The sequence below is a fragment of the Myotis lucifugus genome, unplaced genomic scaffold, assembly GCF_000147115.1.
Source record: "Myotis lucifugus unplaced genomic scaffold, Myoluc2.0 scaffold_448, whole genome shotgun sequence".
Lineage (NCBI taxonomy): Eukaryota > Metazoa > Chordata > Mammalia > Chiroptera > Vespertilionidae > Myotis > Myotis lucifugus.
In genome coordinates, this window is record NW_005871496.1 from 25,567 (window position 1) to 47,797 (window position 22,231).

The following is a 22,231-nucleotide window of genomic DNA, read 5'->3' on the forward strand; positions in this document are numbered from 1 at the left end:
AGCCGGCCAACCCCCCGGGGTCCCTCCCCCCCCCCCGGGGCCAGCCCCCAAATAGGCCAGGCCAAGGTACCCCACCCATGCACGAATTTGTGCACCAGGCCTCTAGTATCTCAATAAAGCTGTTTTTAATAAAATAATAAACATATAATCTCACAGTTTCTTTGGATTAAGAATTTAGAGCTGGGTGATTCTGGCTCAGGATATCTCATGAGGCTGTGGTCACACTGCTAATCAGGGTCTCACACATCTTTTTTTTCTTTTGTTTTTATTGATTTTTTTAGAGAGACAGGGAGAGGGAGAGGAAGACAGAAACATTGATATGAGAGAGAAACATCTATGGGTTGCCTCCTGCACACACCCTAATGAGATTGAACCACTACATGGGTATGTGTCCTGACCAGAAATCGAACTGGTGACATTTTGGTGTACTGGATGATGCTCAACCAACTGAGCCACACACGCCAGGGCTCTTCTTATTTTTTTCTTTTCTTTTCTTTCTTTCTTTTTTTTTTTTTTTTAAGGCTTGAATGAAGCTAGAAGATCCAATTCCAAAGTTCACTTAAATGGTTGGTAACTTGGTGGTCCCAATTGGTGAGAGGCTCAGTTCTCTTCTACATGGGCCTCTCCGAAGGGCTGCTTGAGTGTCCTCAAGGCAGATGTTTCTGTCTTTTATAACTTAGACTCAGAAGTCACACACTTCCCATACATCCTATCATTACACACCTCTGTAGTGGGAGGGTACAACACAGGGCTTGAATACTTGAATCAGGGACCATTGGGGGCCATCATGGAAGATGGCTATGAACACTTGATAAGGAAGACAATGACAATAACAACCAACAATTCTGTGACATGTACTATGTGTCAGGCACTGTTCTCAGCTCACAATAAACCTGAGTTAATTACTATTATCTCCATTTCACAGATGAAGAAACTAAGGCACAGAGAAATTGACTTATCAAGGTCACACACTTACAAACTCAGGCAGTATAGTGCCAACATACATTCTTAAAAACTATTCAATACTGCATCCAGATATTATTTAGTTCAATTAAGTATTGCCCGTTTGTTCTCCAGAATGGATGAACCAGTTGAAACTCCCATAAGTTTTCATTCCCCATAAGTTCAGACTCTTGTTTGTTTTGGCCAAACTAATGGAAACTCATTCATGTTTTCATTTGCATTTCTCGATGAGGTAACATACTTATTGGCTATTCTGGTTTTCCCTTTAAGATTTTACCTATTCAAATTCCCTGCACATTTTTGTTTTTCTTCCCAATTTGCAGTAGTTATTTCTATATTCAATCCCTATATAATACAATCCCTTATCAGTTTAGACACTGCAAATATTTTCTTCTAAACTCTACCCATCTGTAGCCTTGCCTATAGGATGCTTTGTTAACTAAAAATCTTTTAATTATGAAGTATTCAAAGCTATCAAATCTCATGGATTGTGTTTTGAGGATCTTAACAAATCCTCACCCCAAGGTCACAAAGATATTCTCTGTTTTTTTCTAATTTGCTTTAGGATTTTACCTTTCATTTAGGTCTTTAATTGCTGTGGTATTTGTGGTTTTTTTATATGGTTTGAAATGGGGATCCAACTTTTTGTCCATATAATAAGCCAATTTCTGAGCACCATTATCCATCTTTTCCCCACTAATTTGTGACACTACCTTTATCACATCTCTAAATCAGTGGTTCTCAACCTGTGGGTCACAACCCCTTTGGCGGTCAAACGACCATTTCACAGGGGTCGTCTAAGACCATCCTGCATACAGATATTTACATTACGATTCATAACAGTAGCAACATTACAGTTATGAAGTAGCAACAAAAATAATTTTATGGTTGGGTCACAACATGAGGAACTGTATTTAAAGGGCCAGAAGGTTGAGAACCACTGGTCTAAATAGCCATGTCTCTTCCTAAATCCAGTTTAGCACTCTTATTTCCTAAGAGGAATGCTCTATCACTGTGAAAGTTTTCACTGATACAGTAGTCCCCCCTTTCCTACAGGGAATGCATTCTAACACCTCCAGTGGATACCTGGAATCACAGATAGTACTGAACCCTATATACCATGTTTTTTCCTGTACATACGTACCTTTTCACTTAAAGGAAGCGCTTTACAGCTTCTCTTTGGCATATCCAAACTGCCAGCACCATTACTCTTGCGCTTTGGAGCCATTAATAAGTAAAATAAGCGTTACTTGAACACAAGCACTGAGATATCACAACAGCCAATCTGCTAACCCAGACGGCTACCAAGTGACTAATGGGTGGGTAACATATAGAGCAAGGAGATGTTGGGCAAAGGGATGATTCAGATCCTGGGCAAGATTTCATCATGCTACTCAAAACGACGGGCAATTTAAAACTTACTATTTCTGGAATTCTCCATTTAATATTTTCAGACATGGCTGACCATGCGTAACTGAAACCACAGAAAGCGAAACCCAGTTAGGAGGCGTTTTACAGCTACTATCCTGCTTTCTATATACCAGGTCAATGAAAAATCCAACCATTACCCTTTATGATCCCCCAGGGATGCAATATTATTAGCTTGTATTCTTCCCAGAAACAGAATACCCAGTTCAGAAAGTGATTTTAAAAAAATAAATGTATGTTTATTAAAAAACCTAACCAAGAACAAACTCTGGGACACTAGAAATCAACGTTTCTTCTGAAAGCCAGCAACAACCGCCAGTGCAGGCACACCTGAGAAATTACAGGTGCCTCAGTCCAAACATCAGGTTTCAAATATTCTTCTTTCCAAATGGTGAAATTCTTCTCAAGTGGTTCAAAACTAGCATTCAAAGAGTTGCTGGTGCGTGTGGGCCCTGATTATTAGCATAGATAGCTTTTAACAGCTAGACATCTGGCTGGTCTGTGTCCATTACCACAAACTCCAGGAACCCCCACAGCCTCAGAAAAGTTACATATCTTCAACACTCCACTTGTAGGCAAGTTCCTCAACCGCCTTCTTGCTGGCAAGCCGGGCAAAGCGCTTCTGTTCAAATCCATTGGATCTGCAATCAAGAGATATTAATCAGCCATAATCCTGAACTGGACACTTATTTTTGGGGGAAAAAAGAAAGAAAACAGTTCACAATTAACGAATAAGGGAGAAAATAAGGCATGAACAATATTTAAGGTACATGCAATAGAATCAAAAGGACAAAACATAAAATTCATCCTGTTTTAGTCCTTGTTCAGACTCTTCCCAGTCTTTTATCAACTGTTCCAAACATTTACCACTCTCTAAAGGCCCAACTCACTCTCAGGTGATATCTACATCTTATACTTTATCCATTCATTACATAAACATTTAGTGAATTCTTTACATACTAGGCACTGTGTCATGAAAATGAGTATAGCATAGCACTTGTCCTGATGAACTCTGAGCTCCAGCACTGGGGCAGCAGCTTGATAGGGACCAGGGACACATGGGGAGGAACTAAATTGTCCAGCATTAGGGCAAGAGCTGGAGGGGCAGCATTCTGCCAGATAGAGGTGCTGTCAGAGGCCATTACTCCTTTGATGAACCCTCCCCCCACAGAGCCAGCAGGCAGGTGCCATATCTGAGATTCCATCAACCTGGCTCACACTGTTTGCACCTGGTGATTCCCGGAGGCCTGCCCCACCCAACTGTCAGGTCCATCCAAGCTATTTCTAGTAGCCGTTACATACAAATGGGAAAGATTTTCCTAAAATCTGTAAAAGGAGCAGCATCTAGCCTCAGTGTGCCCCATACCTATGGCCAAGTTGCCCCAGGCCTGGCACTAGCAGCAGCCAGCCTTGGTTCAGTTTGGCCTCACCTGGGCACCTCCAAGCCCAGCACAAATAGCTGCCATCTGCAGACTGCTCTGTGGCTCAGGCTGGGTGGCCCCAGGCAGAACACAGGCAGTAGCTAACCTTGGCCTGCACCTTCCAGGAGGCCCCACAGCCTCAGACCACATCAAAACATCACTACCCAACCACTTCCACAATCAACACATACAAGTTTGACTGAGCAGACAGGAGAGCCACACTGAAGTAAGTTCTTTTCTGTGGAGTGGGCCCATGGCACAGCTGATCCTCCACAATGGTCAGAGGTCAGTGGTCAGTGGTTGCAGCCAGTCCTTGCAGCTGATCAGCCTGCGGGTAAATCCCTCCCATTGACGTGCCAATAGCAATCAAGGCTCAACTACAAGAAGAGGGTGTACACAGCCCACACAGGGGGCACACCCTGAGTGCCCAGCTTGGGTGATTGGAGAGGTTGTGCCACTGGACCCTACAGAACAACTACTACACAAGGCCACTCTACCAAGCCTGGGAGACGTAGCAGCTCTACTTAATACATAGAAACAAACACAGGGAGGCTGCCAAAATGAAGCAATAAAGAAAAATGTCCCAAATGAAAGAACAGAATAAACCTCCAGAAAAAAAAAAAAACAAAAAAACTAAACAAAATGGAGGCAAGCAATCTACTAGATACAGAGTTCAAAACACTGGTTACAAGAATGCTCAATGAACTTAGTGAGAACCTCAACAGCATAAAAAGGACCAGTCAGAAATGAAGGATACACTAACTGAAATAAAGAATAATTTACAGAGAATCAACTGTAGAACAGATGAAACCGAGAATCAAATCAGCAATTTGGAATATAAGGAAACAAAAAACACCTAATCAGAACAGCTAAAATAAAAGAATTTTTAAAAAATGAGGTTAGTGTAAGGAGCCTCTGGAACAACTTCAAGCATACCAACATTCACATCATGAGGGTGCTGGAAGGAGAAAAGAGAGAGCAGGAAATTGAAAACCTATTTGAAAAAATAATGATAGAAAACTTACCCAACTTGGTGATTGAAACAGACATACAAATCAGGAAGCACAGAGTCCCAAACAAGATAAACCCAAAGAGGCCTCCACCAAGACACATCATAATTAAAATGCAAAAGGTTAAAAACAAAGAGAGAATCTTTTGTGTTTTTTTAAAATATATATTTCTATTGATTTTAAAGAGAGAGGGAAGGAGAGATAAATCAATTGCTTGCCTCTGGCACACCCCAAACCCACAATCTGGGTATGTGCCTGAATCGGGAATTAAACCAGCAACCCCTCAGTACATGGGACGACGCTCAACTAACTGAGCCACACTGGCCAGGGCCAAAGAAATAATCTTAAAAGCAGCAAGAGAAAAGCAGTTACTTACCACAAGGGAGCTCCCATAAGACTGTCAGCTGATTTCTCAACAGAAACTTTGCAGGCCAGACGGAATTGGCAAGAAATATTCAAAGTGATGAAAAGCAAGGACCTACAACCAAGATTACTCCACCCAGCAAAGCTATCATTTATTTTATTTGTTTGTTTGTTTTGTTAATCCTCACCGGAGGATATTTTTCCATTGATTTTTAGAGAAAGTTGAAGGGAATGGGAGACAGAGAAAGAGAAACATCAATGGGAGAAAGACACATTGATTGGTTGCCTCCTGCACACACCCCAACCAGGGCCAGGGATCAAGCTTGCAACCAAGGTATGTATCCTTGACTGGAACCAAACCTAGGACCCTTCAGTCCCCAGGCTGATGCTCTACCCACTGAGCCGAATTGGCTAGGGCCAAAGCTATCATTTAGAATCGAAGGACAGATAAAGAACTTCCACACAATAAACAGCTAAAGGAGTTCATCAACACCAAACTAATATTATATGAAATGTTAAAGGGCCTTTTTGCAGAAGAGGGAGAGGAAGAAGAAAAGGAAGGAAGAGGAGGAATGGAAAGATAAAAAATATGAGCAATAAAATGGCAAGAAATACATATCTATCAACAGTTGAATCTAAAAAACAACATCAATGAACAAATGGACCAGAAACAGATTCATTGATGGAGAACATTTTGATGGTTGCCAGATGGGAGGGGAATTGGGGAAGGGGTGAAAAAGATGAAGGGATTAAGAAGTACAAATTGGTTGTTACAGAACGGTCATGGGGATGTAAAGTACAGCATAGGGAATATAGGCAATAATATCCTCATTACTATGAATGGAGTCAGATGGGTGTAGGATTTATTGGGATGATCACTTACTAAGTTATGTAATGGCTAATCCCTGGGGTATACACCTGAAAGTAATATAATAATGTATGTCAACTGTAATTGAAAAAAAGGGGGGGGGAATAAATTAATTAATAAAATAATAATAAAAGAAAATGACCAAACATGCAAAGAAACAGAAAATGCGATCAAACTCAAGAAGAAGCTATTATTAGAAACCAATCCTGCCAAACCGGTTTGGCTCAGTGGATAGAGCGTCGGCCTGCGGACTGAAAGGTCCCAGGTTCGATTCCGGTCAAGGGCATGTACCTTGGTTGCGGGCACATCCCCAGTAGGAGATGTGCAGGAGGCAGCTGGTCGATGTTTCTCTCTCATCGATGTTTCTAACTCTCTATCCCTCTCCCTTCCTCTCTGTAAAAAATAAATAAAATAAAATAAAAAAAAAAAAGAAACCAATCCTGATGTGACCTAAATTTGCAATAAGCAGACAGGACTTCAAAGCATATTTTTAAATATTCTCAAGAAAGACAAAAATGTTTCTTAATGAGTGCACAGATGGGAAATCTCAGCAGAAAAATATAAACTTTCAAATGGAAATCCTAGAGTTGAAATACAATGAACTAGCTTAAATAAAAAATTCATTGTATGGGCCTGGAGATGGCAGATCAAGGAGTCAATGAACTTGAAAACAGATAATAGAAATTGTCCCATCTTAAGAACAGAGAAAAATGATAGAAAAATAAACAAGACTTCAGAGATCTGTGGGAGAATATCAAGTGGTAGAATAATAGTGTAATTGGAGGAGAAGGGTGGTTCAAAAAAAAAAAAAAGAACAATTGAAGGAAAAATAGCCAAATACTTCCCAAATGTGAAAAATATAAACTTATAGGTCCAGAAAGCGCAACCCAAAGCAGGATAAACACAAAGAAAACCACACCCAGGTACATCATAGTCAAACTGCTAAAAACAAAGACAAGAAAATCTTTAAAGCTGCCAGAAAAAAAATACATTACTGTGTGTGTGTGTGTGTGTGTGTGTGTGTGTGTGTGTGTGTTGGGGCGGCAAGGGGGGTGTTAATAATATAAGAAATGAGGACTGGGTGTTGACTTCTAATTAGAAACAGTGGAGACCAGAAAATGATGAAACATCTTTAAAGGCTGGCAAAACTATCAGAACTCTGGTACTGTCAACCAGAGTTCCAGGTATGAGACTGCAACCTCAGAAGTTCCCAGGTGGAATGTGAAATTGGCCTCTGTATGCAGAGGACAAGAGACCAAAGAAAGAGGCAGACCACTCCAGATTAGAGTTTTAATAAGCAAGGGGACTTACATATAAGGCTGGTCTTGGGCACCTGCCTGCCAGAATCTTAAAAGTTTATATAGAAGCTTTAACTTTCAGTCACATATTCAGTCCAGATGGTCTCAACACCTTACTCTCTCTAGACCACATCTTGAATTGGCTGCTAGTCTGGGAAGAATAAGTGTGACATAAATTCCAAGGACAGGGAAGGGAATAAGAAGCCTCTGATCGTCCAGATAGAGCTTGTGGGTCAATAGGCAGTCATGTCAGTGAAACAATCTTCAGAAATGAAGGCAAGAAAAAGGTCTCTAAATTTCCTTATTTTGATAATGTACTATGGTTATATAAGATTATCATTGAGGCAAGTTGGGGAAGGAATACACTGTAACACACTGTAATATTTTTTCAAGTTCTTGTGAGTCAACAATTATTTCTTAAGTAACATTTTAAAAATATAATGGTGAAACAGACTTTTCATATCAACAAAAACTGAGAAAATGTGGTGCCACTGAACCTGTGCTGAGGAATGTTAAAAGCAGTTCTTTAGGAAAGAAGGAAGAGCACCAGAAATGGTAAATATGTGAGTACATATTAACAACTACACATTTTTTTTCTTTTGTTTTCTTAGTAACTTTAAAAAATATAACTGTAGCCCTGGCTGGTGTGGCTGTTGGTTGAGCGTCCTCCCATGCACCAAGAGGTCACCAGTTTGATTTCTGGTCAGGGCACATGCTTGGGCTGTGGGCTTGAACACCAGTAAGGGGGCATGCAGGAGGTAGTTGATGATGTTTCTCTTTCATCAATGTTTTTCTCTCTCTCCCTTCCTCACTAAAATCAACAAAAACATACCATCTATAAATATAAAAGGCTAAGCGACCATCCAACCACCTGGTAGGTATGACACACACTGACCACCAGGGGGCAGACGCTCAACGCAAGAGCTGCCAAGCTGCGGTTCTTGGGTGTCACACCCTGGAACCAGAGAGGAGGGAGTCCGATTCCAAAGTACATCACCCGAGAACCGCCCTCTCGCAATCCAGGACCCCTCGGGAGAATGTCGGAGAGCCAGTTTCAGCCGGATCCCTGTAGGTCAGGCCAAGGGACCCCACCTGCCAGAGGGACCCTGCTCACTCTATAGACACCCTTCGAGCCACGGCGCCACCCCAGGTGCAGCTAGCTGGAGAGGGACCGCGGGAGGTTGGCTCCAGGGCGTGTCCAGCCTGTTCACCCAGTCCCACCCCACCAGCCACCTTCTAATTTATTTCCTTTCAATGTGCACGAATCCGTGCACCAGAGCACTAGTGTGTGTGTGTGTGTGTGTGTGTGTGTGTGTGTGTATATATATATTAGAGGCCCAGTGCACAACATTTGTGCACGGGTAGGGTCCCTAGGCCTGGCCAGCAATCAGGGTCGATCTGCGGGGAGACCAGCAGGGCGATCAGGGGCCCCCGCTGGCACCCACCTTGGCTGGCACCCACCCCCCGCTGCCACCACTGGTTGGGGCCTGAAGGTTGGGGGCAGTTCCTGCGTTGAGCGTCCACCCCCTAGTGGTCAGTGTGCGTCATAGCGGCCGGTCATTCCACCGTTTGGTCGATTTGCATATTAGGGTTTTATTATATAGGATATATATAAAAAACTGCAAAGTAAAAATTGTAACATTGTATTATGAGACATATCATTTTTTATGTAATATGTATGACAACATTAGCAAAAAGAACAGAAGGTAAGTGGAACTACAGTGTTGTAAAGCTCTTATATTTTATGTGAAATAGTACAATTATAACTCTCAGTAAGCTATAATAAGTTAAAGATACATGTTGTGATCCTTAGAGCAAACACTAAAGAAAATTTCACAGAGGTATAACTAAAAATATAATAGAGCAATTAAAATGGAATACTAACTTACACACCTAAATTCCAAAACACTGACAATACCAAATGCTGGCAAGGATATGGAGCAATAGGAATCCTTATTCTCTGCTGTAATGTAAAACAATACAGCCACTTTGGAAGACATTTGACAGTTTCTTATCAAATTAAATATAGTTTCACCATAAAACCCAACAATTGCTGGATATTTACCCAAGTAAACTGAAAACTATGTACACATAAAAGCTATACACAAATGTTTATGGCAACTTTATTCACAATCACTAAAAACTAGGAGTAACCAAGATATCTGTAATACATCCATACAATGGAATATTACTCAGTGGTAAGAAGGAATAAAGTACTGGTCCATGCAAGAACATTAATAAATCTTAAATGCATTTTGCAAGAAGTCAGACCCAAAAGGCTATATATTGTATGATTTCATTCATGTGACATCTGGAAAAGGCAAAGCTATAGGGACAGAAAAGAGAACAGTAATTACAAGGGACTGGTAGAGGGGCTACAATTGACTAAAAGGGGACTTTTAGTGGAAATTTTAGGGTGATGGAACTGTTCTATATAATAGTAGGGCAGTGGATGAATGACTGCATTTGTCAAACCTCATAGAGCTGTATGTACACCATGCTAAAGAGAAAACATCAATATAAGTAAACTATGAAAGGGAAAAACCACCCAGGAGACTCCAGGACAGACTGCAGGTTATGACAGTGAGTCTAACTATATTACTATGTATGACATAACAGCCCTGGAGAGAGGGGGAACAGGGAGCTGACCCTTTATGTTGAAAATTGTATTTTGATTAAACTATAAGGGTAATAACCAAAGAAATGCTACTCTCCAGTTGGTAAATTTGTTTCTCGTTTCTGAATTTTTTAAATTCTGAAACTGTTTTACATGTATATTGGGATGAACAAAATGGGTGGTAGATGGTGAATGACAGATTTCTAAATTTCTAAAGGGAAGTGATAGATAAGAAGGAAAAGTACTCTGTATCAGAGTCAGTTACATCAGTATGAACTCGTATTTGTAAATCTGTATATATAAATACATGTTTATATACAGATACATACAGATGGAAACAGCAAAATAGAGATATATGCGTATATGTAAATTACTATACATGCATTTCCTAGCTCTGTCTGCTAAGAGGGACTGGAAGCAATGACACCCAGTAACAGCAAGCACTTCTAGCAGTCAGATCTTGGTCTCTATATACCACTCTCCACAAAAAGCAGCCAGGGCTCCTTGGAGAAATGGCTGATTCTAATATTGGGCAGGGAAAATAGACATAAGATGAGCCTGAAGCATCCTGTGGTATCAAGAACAGGGGACTCAGAAATAAAATGGGGGCATGTGAAAGGGACACCTGAACAAATTCCCAATGGCTAAAGAATGGAACAATATAAGTAATAAAATAAATAACATACTACTGGATTACAATCCAGAGTATAAAATATACATGAGTCCATACTGATAAAAATAAATGGTTGAATAAATGGGGAGATGAAATGAATCTTCCTTACAGAAAAAGTCCAAATACTATAGGTAGATATCCTCCCACTGGTCCCCTTTTGAATGTAAGCTGAACTCAGTAATTCACTTCCAGAGAACAGAGTACAGAAGCGGGGAAATAGTGACTTTAAAGTGGAGAAGCCTGGCAAACACTTCCTTGCTCATGTGATTGAGGTTAACATCACTTACTGATGTCATGTGGCCACCATGCACCCACTAAAATGAAGTGATACAAAGGGCACTCCACCACTGTGGCATTCTTTCCAAAACCCCTAACCTCAGTCTAACTATGAGAAAAACATCAGACAAACCCAATTTGAGGGACATTTTCCAAAATACCTGACCATAACCCCAAATTATGAAGGTTACAAAAAGCAAAGACAGAAACTGCCACAGATCAGAGGAGACTAAAGAGACATGGCAACTAAATGTAATGTGGTCTCCTGAACTGGATCCTTGGACAGAAAAAGGACATTAATGGGAAAACTGGTGAAAACCAAATAAAACCTGGTACATTAGTAACAACATACCAATAGTGGTTTCTTAGTTTTGATAAATGTGCCATGATAATGTAATGAATGGTAATGAAACTGAATGAGAAATGTATGGGAATTCTTGATAATATCTTTGCAAATATTCTATAAATCTAAAATTATTCCATAACAAAAGTTTATTTTTAAAACACGCACAAAAGATTTTCAAAACACTGCAACAAACAATTGTAGAATACACATAACCTTCAGGCACAAAAGGACTTTTCACCAAGGTAAACCACATACTGGGCCATAAAATATGTCTTAACAAATTTCAAAAGACCAAAATATTACAGAGTACATTCTCTGACCTCAGTGGAATTAAATCAGAAATCAGTAACAGTGAGATATCTAGAAAAGTCTAAATATTTGAAATTAAACAATGTCCTCCTCAGTAACTCACAAATCAAAGAATGAACCAAAAGGGAAATTATAAATTATTTTGAACAAAACCCAACATACATTCCTGAAAGAAAAAATAAACCCTCAGCAAACTAGGAATAGAAAGGAACTTTCTTAATAAAGGGAATCTATAAAAAAAGCTATCGCTTAAGACATATTTAATAGTAAAAAACTGAATGTTTTCCTTCTAAGATTAGGAGCAATGCAATGTTTTTCTTCTAAGATTAGGAACAAGGTCTTACTACTTTTATTCTATTTCTTCACTGGAAGTTCTAGTTAGTGCAATAAGGCAAGAAAGAGAAACAAAAGGCATCTGGATTGGAAAGGAAGATGTCAAACTGTCTCTATTCACACAGGACATGATCCTCTAAGCACAAAATCTGATGGAATCTACTAAATAAGGTATTATGTACCCTAGCCAGGTAGGTCAGTGGGTTAGAGCATCATCCTGATATGCCAAGGTTCCGGGTTCAATGCCCGGTCAGGGCACATCCAAGAAGCAACCAATGAATACAAAACTAAGTGGAGCAACAAAGAATTTTGAAACACTTGTATCTGCCACCATGAACTCTTTTGCTTTCTGTTATTTAAAGATTTTGTGATGAGATCAGAGATGTTAAAAATACACGGTTATTTGATATTATATAATGAAATATGTCAATGTTGGGAAGATCTGAAAAACTCAGCAAAGTAATCTTTTCACATGTCTAGTGCATGATGGTATAAAATCACGCAGGGGTAAAAGATCCATCCCAAAGTAGGACAAAAAAACCAATAGATTTTAATGTAACAGTATAAAAAGTTTTTTTTATATAATTTTAGATTCCATATTATAAATAACCTTTAATAAACTGGAGATTTTTTGTGCAGTATCAAAATATATAATACAGCAAAACCTTGATTTTTGGGACCTCAATTTAATGGACTTCATCTTTAATGGACAAAACTTTCCAGTCCATATGTCATATGTGAAAATTAACACCCTGTTAATTTTAAAATGCTTTTAACCAAGACTTGCTTATAATTAAATTAATAGGTTAATGTTTTTGGTATTAATTCACTGTCATTTTTAACAAATTTTAGCTAATAGGCCAGGTTGGGAAAAAACACTGTAGTAATTTTGCTGACATAAGTAAATATTACATATCTACAACTACAGTCTACATATTTAAATCCAAGAGTCACCGCTCTTAAACAATGTTCGGGGATTCACATGTGATCACACCGCATCAAGCAACTTTATTGGTTCTGTTGTCACGTGACGTGACTTTCTGCAGCAGTTTTAACCAGTGACATGCGCTCAGCCATGCCCCAGCCATGTACATTTGTTTAAGCAAGGTGGCTGGACCGATATACTAGACCTATTCAGTATAAATTTAAAATTACAGTAATATATATATATAAACTTTTCTGTGAAAATTAAACTTTTCATACATAATTTTAATTACACAAATGTGTCTACATAAGTAAAAACAGGTAAACTAATTTGTCAATTTTTAAATATACACATTCATAAAACCTACTTTATTATATAATGGACTTGCAGCTTTTTAAAAAAAATATACTTTATTGATTTTTTTTACAGAGACAAAGGGAGGGGAATAAAGAGTTAGAAACATCGATGAGAGAGAAGCATTAATCAGCCACCTCCCGCACACCTCCCACTGGGGATGTGCCCGAAACCAAGGTACATGCCCTTGACCGGAATCTGTTTGTAGGCCAACACTCTATCCACTGAGCCAAACCAGCTAGGGCTGGCTTTATTATTTTTAATGAACCAAAAAATGCTTTTTAAACTTCTCAGTTTAATTTCTAATGCGGTAAATATTAGAAATATTAATAAGTATAACCAACACAAATAAAAGTTTTTTGGGAGTCCTCAATAATTTTTAAGTGTGGAGGGGTCTAAGATCGAAAAGTTTGAGAATCATTGTATTAGATGCTAGGAAAATGTCTTTTAGTAGGCAAAAGGAGACAGGATCCAGCATATAAGTAGAGGGGCTAACTCTGGATAGGAGCACAAATAGTTCATCCATGGTAACGGACAGGAAGTTAGAGCATGGGGGTACAGATGCAGGCAGGTGAACAGATAAGGTGGTAGGGCCCTGGTCAGTGTGGCTATGTGGTTAGAGCGTTGGCCCGTGCACCAAAACGTCTCCGGTTCGATTCCCAGTGAATGGCATGTACCTGGGTTGCAGGTTAGATCCTCAGCCCCAGTGTGTGTAGGAGCCAACCAACAGATGTGTCTCCTCACATCAATGTCTCTCTCTCTGTCTCTCTCTCCCTCCCCCCACCCCCATCCTTCCTTCCCACCCTCCCTTCCACTCTTTCTAAAAAAAAAAATTTGATGAAAAAAATATCCTCAGGTGAGGATTAACATAAAAAATAAAGATAAGGTGGTAGGGGTCAGTGACGTATTACAAGTAACTCACTACTAAGACAGTGAAGAGACAGTTCAAGGGCTATATTTTAAATACAACATACAGAAGGCTCCAGACTACCACCCTTCACTTACCCCCTAAACTTTAGAAAATATCATTAAAAGTGACAATGTCAAAAACAAAGGACCATCTGAGTTGTTTGGCCAGAGCTTCTTAAGCTTGGAAAAGGGAAAAAGGAGGAAGAGTGTTCTAAGCATGGCAATGGGATTTGAGGACCTTGGAAACAGAAGCAAGCAAACTTCAAATTATCAACCTAGTCATTAGAGACAGAACGAGGCAGAGTGTAGAGTGACATACAGTTAGGGAAGGTTAGGATCAGATGAGAGAAAAAACAAAAATGTAGGAAATATTCAGGTTTACCTGTCCACTCCATCCCAACGATACCCAGGCCAGATATTGAATCTGTTGGGAGGAGGTGCTGGGCCACTGTAGCGAGGTCTCACTAATGAGACAAGAGAGAGAAAAACAAGTCAATTACTTATACTATTCAATCCAGAGCTAGAAGGCAGTGGGGCTGGGGCTGGGGCTGGGGGGATTTTATACAGAAATCTCTATTAAGTGGAACCTAACTCCCAAACACAAGGAATCTAGATTGTATGGGAAAGCCTTCTTTGCATATAGCTATCTATCACCACCCTAATGACTCTCTCTCTCTCTCTCTCTCTCATAAGTCACCTGCACCGCTGATGATTCCCAGAAGACTCACCTTTCTTATCCTTGTTCTCCTTGGCCTTATTCTTCTTGATAAAGTTGGCCATGGGGTCCCCCTCCCTTTCTTGTTCTCTCAGCATCCGATCCAGATCTTCATCATCAATATAGCGGGCCAGAGGTTTCTGCATTTCCTTTATTGCATCCTCCACATTTTGTTGCTGCTGCCGGCTCTGGACAAGCCTGGGCAAAAAGAACCAAGATTGTTTGTAATACTGTTTAACACTTCTACTCTTACACTGACATGGACACACTGCTGCATTTGGAGAACCTCCTCTTTCTAGAAGCCTAGACCAAATATTAAAAAGGGTAAAATTCCTAGAATACCAAGTGGAAGTGCAGGATATATCACTGAAAAGATATATATATATATATATATTCTGAACACAATGAATTTCCCATTCTTGAAAACAGCTTTTATTAATAAAAAAAAAAGTTTAAAATAGATTTTGAGAGAGAAACATCAACATGAAAGTGAAACATCAATCCATTGATCGGCGGCCTCCTGCACACCCCCAATTGGGGATCAAGCCTGCAACCCAATGCATCCTGACTGGGAATCAAACCTTTCCGTGCACGAGATGATACCCAACCAACTGAGCCACCCCAGTCAGGACCTGAAAACAGCTTGAAGGCAAAACATAAACTAGCTAGTCAGAAGAGGACTCTGAGAAAGAACTCCCTGCAGTCACTGTAGTCTTGTTTTACCTTTCAGTGGTTCCCTTACCCTTTTCCCCACTGGGCATACAGCTCATCTCTCTTTGAGTCCTTCTCTGCTCTTCGCCTTTGCTCTAAACGTTCCAGTTTCAAATTCCTCTTACGACCAGACTTATCTCGAAATACGGTTTCAGCATATTGGAATTCAGCTGCAAAGGAAAATTATGCTTTTAAAGATAAACATCAGGTATTAAAATCAGAAATAATATTTTAATAGCTGACATCAAACACTTGGGATTCTAATGCTAAATAAGAACTTCTGCAGCCAGACTACAAGTACCTACTGCGGATGATCCTGAAAACTATTATTTTTTCAAGAAGGAAAAGTACCATTTGGACCCACTGAGAAGTTAAAATAATGCGTAAAAGCCGAAATGAAACTTGATAGCACTTAAAAGTTTAAAACATCAGGTACAATAAGCTACATTTAAAAAAGAAAAGCTACATGAGCCTCAGTCTTTGCACTTTTGTAATTTTACCTTCAAATGCCATGGTTTCTTGGTCCCGTTCCTGGAGTTCCTGCTGCTCTCGCTGTATGTCAGTTAACACCAACCCAGTTTTAGCCCCAGAATACATGTGTGCAGCCTATGCAATGGAAAGGGAGCGTCCAACATTAATGAGATGATGCAGCTGCAGGCTCTATGAGTACACACAGTTATGTGCATTTTGTCTGAAGATCAGCAATAACCAAATCAAAAACGCAAATTTAAAATCTTATTCTCAGCCACAGGATTCACAAAATAGAAAAAAAAATAAAATTGAGTTTCATGGAAAACCAATAGTACTATCAAATTTAAGAGTAAACAAAAATACAAACCAAGAAGATATTAAAGGGAAGGCAAAGCATCTGTATTTCTGATTTTTCAGCATATATAAACTTTACACATGAGGACTCACTCTCAGGCCACCTGACCAGAAACCTGTATCAAGCTCTAAGGCCTCCAATAGAGACTCACACTAACAAATAATCCCATTTAAAATGCAAATTCAAACCTAAGATCCTTAAATCGTGGATATATTTCAGGATAATGAAAAAATCTGACCAAATCAAAACCTTTTACTAAACTCCACCTTGTATCAAGATAACAAATCAATCCACAAATGGAACATGCAGTATATCCTGATATCCTTAAGCCATGTGCTAAATTTGATCAATATTAAATTACATATGAATTAAACAGATACATAAAATATCAAGAAGTCCAGCTGAAACATAGCCCTCACTTTGTGACCCAAAACAGAAGAACCTCACTTCCTGGGTGAGGGACAGGCCAGTCCACCCTGCCAGGACCACGTGGGCTACCGAGGAGACCTACCTAAAAAGTCTGTGCTGGAGGAAGATGTGCACACCACTGGCTCTAGCATTCTGTCTCTTAACCAGCTCACTGGAATAAGATTCCTTCACTCATACTTGTGTTCTTTACAACAGTTACTCAGGGCTCATGGATTTTTTTCCCCCCCTCACTCGGGCCTGATAATAGATTTCCAATAAAACAAAACACTGACTTTCCAGGTGATATGAAGTAGTTTTATATTTTAAGTGCCTCTCTTTAAGCTCTGAATACAGGAACCTGCACTCCAATTTATTGTAATAAATTGTTTACTTTGTCCCAGGTACTGTGCTAAAAGTTTTACTTACACTAACTCATTTAATTTTCACAATAATCTTATGAAGTATATACTATTATCCACATTTTACCAATGAAGAAGCTGAGGTAATTATGTACCTTGCTCAAATTTCACAGATACAAAGTGGAAAAGATAGGATTTGAATACGTGACATTTGACACAAAGTTTGTGCTAACTCCACTCTGTAAACTACACTTCTGTTTATTACTAAGAAAAGAGGAAGTCTTTCTAAACCTATTAAAATGAGATTTATGGAATTCAGATGACATAAAGGCAGACGCTACTTAGGAACTCTGGAATCTGCAAGTTCACCTGGGCTGTATTATAGGCTGTCCTGCCTTCAGAGAGAAGGAAAGAGCTGGAGCAGTCCTCTGAACTAGATTTACTGCACAACCAAGACCTGCCTCCCCCTCCACTGGCTCGGATCTCTGGGCCTTGGATAGAGCTAGAAGACAGGAATCACTCTAAGACAGCGGTCGCCAACCTTTCGGACTTCACGGACCACAAGTGGTCCACGGACCATCAGTTGGCAACCGCTGCTCTAAGAGAAGATACAGCTCCTGAAAATTCCTACCTTCTTTCCCAGAGGCTGAGTCCTTCGAGGTGGAGACAGGTCAGAATCAGAGGATTTGGCCCTCTGTTTCCTCCTTGGTGGAGAGAGGTCAGAATCAGAGCTGTGGCGCCCAGGTCTATTTCGTGGAGGTGACAGATCTGAATCAGAACCCTGGGGCCTTGAACTTGGTTTCTTCCGCGGAGGAGAAAGGTCTGAATCAGAGGCTTTCCGATTGTCACCTGGGTAGGAGGAAGAGCCCAACGTGTGACTCTGACGTCTTCGAGGTGACGAACTCGTATGAAATTTTCTACGGCTGGGTGAAGAGCCTAGAAATTGAAGAATAAAGTCTTTAATCCAGTGTCAGAATCTTAAAAAGAACTTACCCAGTTACTGTTCGACATTCATTTAGTCCTCATGCATCACTAACCTACACAAGATCAGATGACACAGGAGAAGAGCAAAGTCAGGGACAGTTTTCAAAACCAAGAGGCAGAATGTGGAGTTCTGTTCCCAAGTTACCAGAGACTGTGATTGTGTGTGAGATCTCAACATATTCCTCTACGTCATATTTAACCACACTCAGAATGGGCAAAATAACATGCACACAGGTCTCAGTGATGTGTTAAGTTAAAACTAACTAGGATATATTCTGAAGTCCTCAGACTAAAGAATAAAAATGTATTTTAATTTAAAAATTAAAACAGTAACTGGGGACCATTTTGGGTAAAAATTTTTACCACACAGGCCTGAATTATAAACATAAGCATCACAAATTACCTCCCAAAAAAAGCAATCGGCAATATGTATCAATGATCTTTAAAACACACAACCTGGAAAATCAATTTCTACTTAGCTCCTAGGAAACAAATCTAGAAGTACTTAATTTCCAGGAAATCTATCTAGAAGCAGAGAAGGAAATCATCCAGAATGGGAATAGTTTATGTACACAGATGTTCATTACAGAACTAGAGGCCCAGTGCACAAATTTGTGCACCAGTGGGGTCCCTAGGCCTGGCCTGTGGGATCGGGCCAAAACCAGCTCTCCGACATCCCCCGAGGGGTCCCGGATTGCAAGAGGGAACAGGCCAGGCCGAGGGACCCCACCGGTGCACAATCGGGGCTGGGGAGGGATGCGGAAGGTTGGCCAGCCAGGGAGGGACCGAGGGAAGGCTCCAAGGCGTGTCCGGCCATCTCACTCAGTCCTGATTGGCCGGACCCCAGCAGCAAGCTAACCTACCTGTCGAAGCAACTGCCCCCTGGTGGTCAGTGCACGTCATAGCAAGCAGTTGAGTGGCCTTAGCATATCATTAGCATATTACACTTCGATTGGTTGAACGGCCAACCAGACATTTAGCATATTAGGCTTTTATCATATGGGATTATGAAAGCAAAATTTAGAAATAACCTAAAATATGCAGTATTAGGGAAATGGTTAACTAAATTTATGTAATACAATAAAAATTACATTAACAAAGAAATGTTCTTATGACATGGGGAAGTTAATGATAAGTGAAAAAACCAGGCAAGATAATGCATGCAACACATAGATAGTGCACAGAGAGGGCTGAACTATATCAAAAATGAATAGAGAGTCCTGGCCAGGTAGCTCAGTTGATTGAGCATTGTGCCATGCACCAAAGGGTTGCCCAATGTTTGTTTCTTTCTCTCTCTCTCTCAAAATCAACAAAAAAATCTTTTTTAAAAATGAATAGAGAAAAGACTAAAAAGAACATTGGCTACAACACTAGTGATTGTCTCTGAATAAGAGAAGTCCGCATGATTTTTTTCTGCTTCTTTATGTATTTCTAGACATTCTGATGTTTCTACAACAAACATATAGCACTTTTATGTCCGGTGAGGACAACAAAAGGATATATAAAAACTTCTTCCCTTCTACTGTAAATATTTAACTCTTCAGCCCAACCTCTCACTATTTCCCTATAGTTTTGTTTTTTTAATATTTTATTGATTTTTTACAGAGAGGAAGGGAGAGAGATAGTTAGAAACATTGATGAGAGAGAAACATCGATCAGCTGCCTCCTGCACATCGCCTACTAGGGATGTACCCGCAACCAAGGTACATGCCCTTGACCGGAATCGAACCTGAGACCTTTCAGTCCGCAGGCCAACGCTCTATCCACTGAGCCAAGCCGGTTTCGGCCCTATAATTTTTAAAACTTCTCCTAAGAAACTTCATTCTCATTTCTAAAGACATAAATACCTAAAAAGTAAAAGATTCAAAACGAAGTGCCTAGGGAACAAGTCCCTCTCGTGGACAATCAATGCTCACCTTTGAAATCATGCTGTTTATTTCCATAATGAAATTTTGCTTGCCTTTTTCGTGGTGGAGAGAGGTCCGAGTCACACTCATACTTGCTGTTCTTCGGGACTGAGGGATGAGAGGGTCCTGGCCCCTTCCGATGTGGAGAAGTTTTGCTAGAGGCTCTTTCTGGGGCTTTACTGCTTTTGGTTCTATGCAGTGAATGAGGAACATTAGGAGGCGAATCAGGGGAGTCATGACGGGCCCTCCTGAGCTTTGATGTGTCCAAGGATTCAAGAGTCCTTCTAGGTTGACAGGTGTCAGGGGAGCTGTTACGGGCCTTTCTCTGAGGAGAAATATCTGAGGAACTGTGATGGGCCCTCCTAGGAGGAGATGGATCTGGTGTGTCATGACGGGCCCTTCTAGGAGATACACCTGAAGGACGATAATGCTTCCTGAGCAGAGAGGGATCTGGTGAATCATGATGGGCTCTCCTAGGCGGAGAAGGATCCGGGGAGTCATGGCGGACCCTCCTAGGTGGAGAAGGATCTGGGGAGTCATGGCGGACCCTCCTAGGTGGAGAAGGATCCGGGGAGTCATGGCGGACCCTCCTAGGTGGAGAAGGATCCGGGGAGTCATGGCGGACTTTCCTAGGTGGAGAAGGATCTGGGGAGTCATGGCGGACCCTCCTAGGTGGAGAAGGATCTGGGGAGTCATGGCGGACCCTCCTAGGCGGAGAAGGGTCCGGGGAGTCGTGGCGGGAATGCCTGTGTGAAGGTAGATCCTCACTGTGGCCTAAACACAAAGAGCAAAGAGTCAGATTCCCACAAACGCTGTGTTCACCACCAGTACCCAGAGTTTCAAAAGATGCCCCAGCAGCACACACCTCAAAACTACTCAGAAAGCCCAAAACTACTCTGTACAGCTCCTTTGCTTAGGGGCCCAGCACCCATGAACATCTTAAAAATAATCTCTTTTATTTGCCTAACAAGACACAATTTGCAAAGCATTTTAAATACATTTTTCATCTTATACCTTGTAAGGCAAGTGGGGCAGGCATCTTGTTTACAGTCATGAAAATAGAAGCTCCAAGGTGCTGAATGGCTTCTTACCTCAGATTACAACTCCAAGATGAAGAGACAGACTAGAACCCCAGTCTTCTATCTCCCAACCCAATGCTCTTCCCAAAACCTTATTTGTGTAGAGTTCCCAGACAGAGGCTCCTACTGAAATTTAGCCTAGAAAAGTTAGCCTAGAAGAGTGAGTTTTTACTTACTCTTCTTTCAAAAGGCATGTTCACTAAATCTGTGCCACATAAAAATGAGTGCTGTCAACTAATCCATGCTACTGCGCTCCTTACTGGGGGGGAGAGATCACCAGCAAAAAATAATCAGCATTACTGATCACTTACTACATGCCAACGTAGATTACCTCATTTAATTCTCAAACCCTAGGAGATAAAGATTATCCCCATTTTATAGATAAGAAAGTTGATACTCAAAAAGATTAAATAATTTGCCAAAGTCATACTGCTAGTAAGTGGTGGAGTGAATATCCAAATCCAGCTCTGTCTGACTCCAGAGTCCACATGCAATCTTTAAAATATGCAGATGAACATTCTAAGAACAGAGGCTAAGGTAGCAGAAGCAGGAAATGAGGTCATGGGTCATATTTTTCAGGATCAGTGACAAACTAAAACAATGCGCCCCTCTAAAAAAAATAAAAGAAAAAGGCTTCCGCTTTAGATTTATCTATTGTTGGAACTCACCTCCCAGAAGCTTCCATTTGGCACTGGAACGAAACGTTTCCATCTGCTTTACCTCTTCTGGCCGCTCATCCACAAACTCAGCCACCTGTGGCAATGAGGACACTACATTGAGGACATCCACAGGATCCAGCCAAGGAGCACTGTTGTGTAAGAACCTGAAGTTATAACCATTCCCATTCCTAATACACATCGCACACACAGACCCAAAACAGCCATGAAGATCCATGCAGTGGTCCTCAGTTATGTGTGCTCCATAAATACCTGATTGCCAGTGGATGGTTTAATTCTAGATCTTTCTCCGACTAATCAATTTCCCTCCAAAAGTTAATTTCATTCATTACAAACTTTTTTACCAACTTGCCACAGACACGACTGCCACCTGTAAGATAAAAGCTAAATTCCTTTGCCCGCTTTATTCTTATTATATTGCATGCAGAGTGAAAACAGGCAGGCTCCTCGTCGTGCCTGTCACTCACTCATA

The 22,231-nt window shown here is 40.6% G+C and overlaps 1 protein-coding gene across 7 annotated transcripts in view; it reads right to left on the reverse strand.

The window, feature by feature from the left end:
* Positions 1-2,605: 2,605 nt before the first annotated feature.
* The window catches only part of BUD13 (BUD13 homolog), a 28,945-nt gene continuing 9,319 nt past the window's right edge, over positions 2,606-22,231 (reverse strand). For 3 of the 7 annotated variants that reach the window (XM_023744316.1, XM_014468328.2, XM_023744315.1), the window contains exons 3-10: positions 21,751-21,890; positions 20,013-20,777; positions 17,744-18,048; positions 16,020-16,125; positions 15,551-15,689; positions 14,822-15,006; positions 14,476-14,557; positions 2,864-3,032 (exon numbers count right to left, since the gene is read on the reverse strand). In XM_023744316.1, the coding sequence (XP_023600084.1) occupies positions 2,939-3,032; positions 14,476-14,557; positions 14,822-15,006; positions 15,551-15,689; positions 16,020-16,125; positions 17,744-18,048; positions 20,013-20,777; positions 21,751-21,890 (1,816 nt within the window). In that variant the 3' untranslated portion in view covers positions 2,864-2,938. Of the gene's footprint in view, positions 3,033-14,475; positions 14,558-14,821; positions 15,007-15,550; positions 15,690-16,019; positions 16,126-17,743; positions 18,049-20,012; positions 20,778-21,750; positions 21,891-22,231 lie in introns of all 7 variants that reach the window. The other 4 variants (XM_023744314.1, XM_023744317.1, XM_023744313.1 and 1 more) reach the window with 3 other exon arrangements.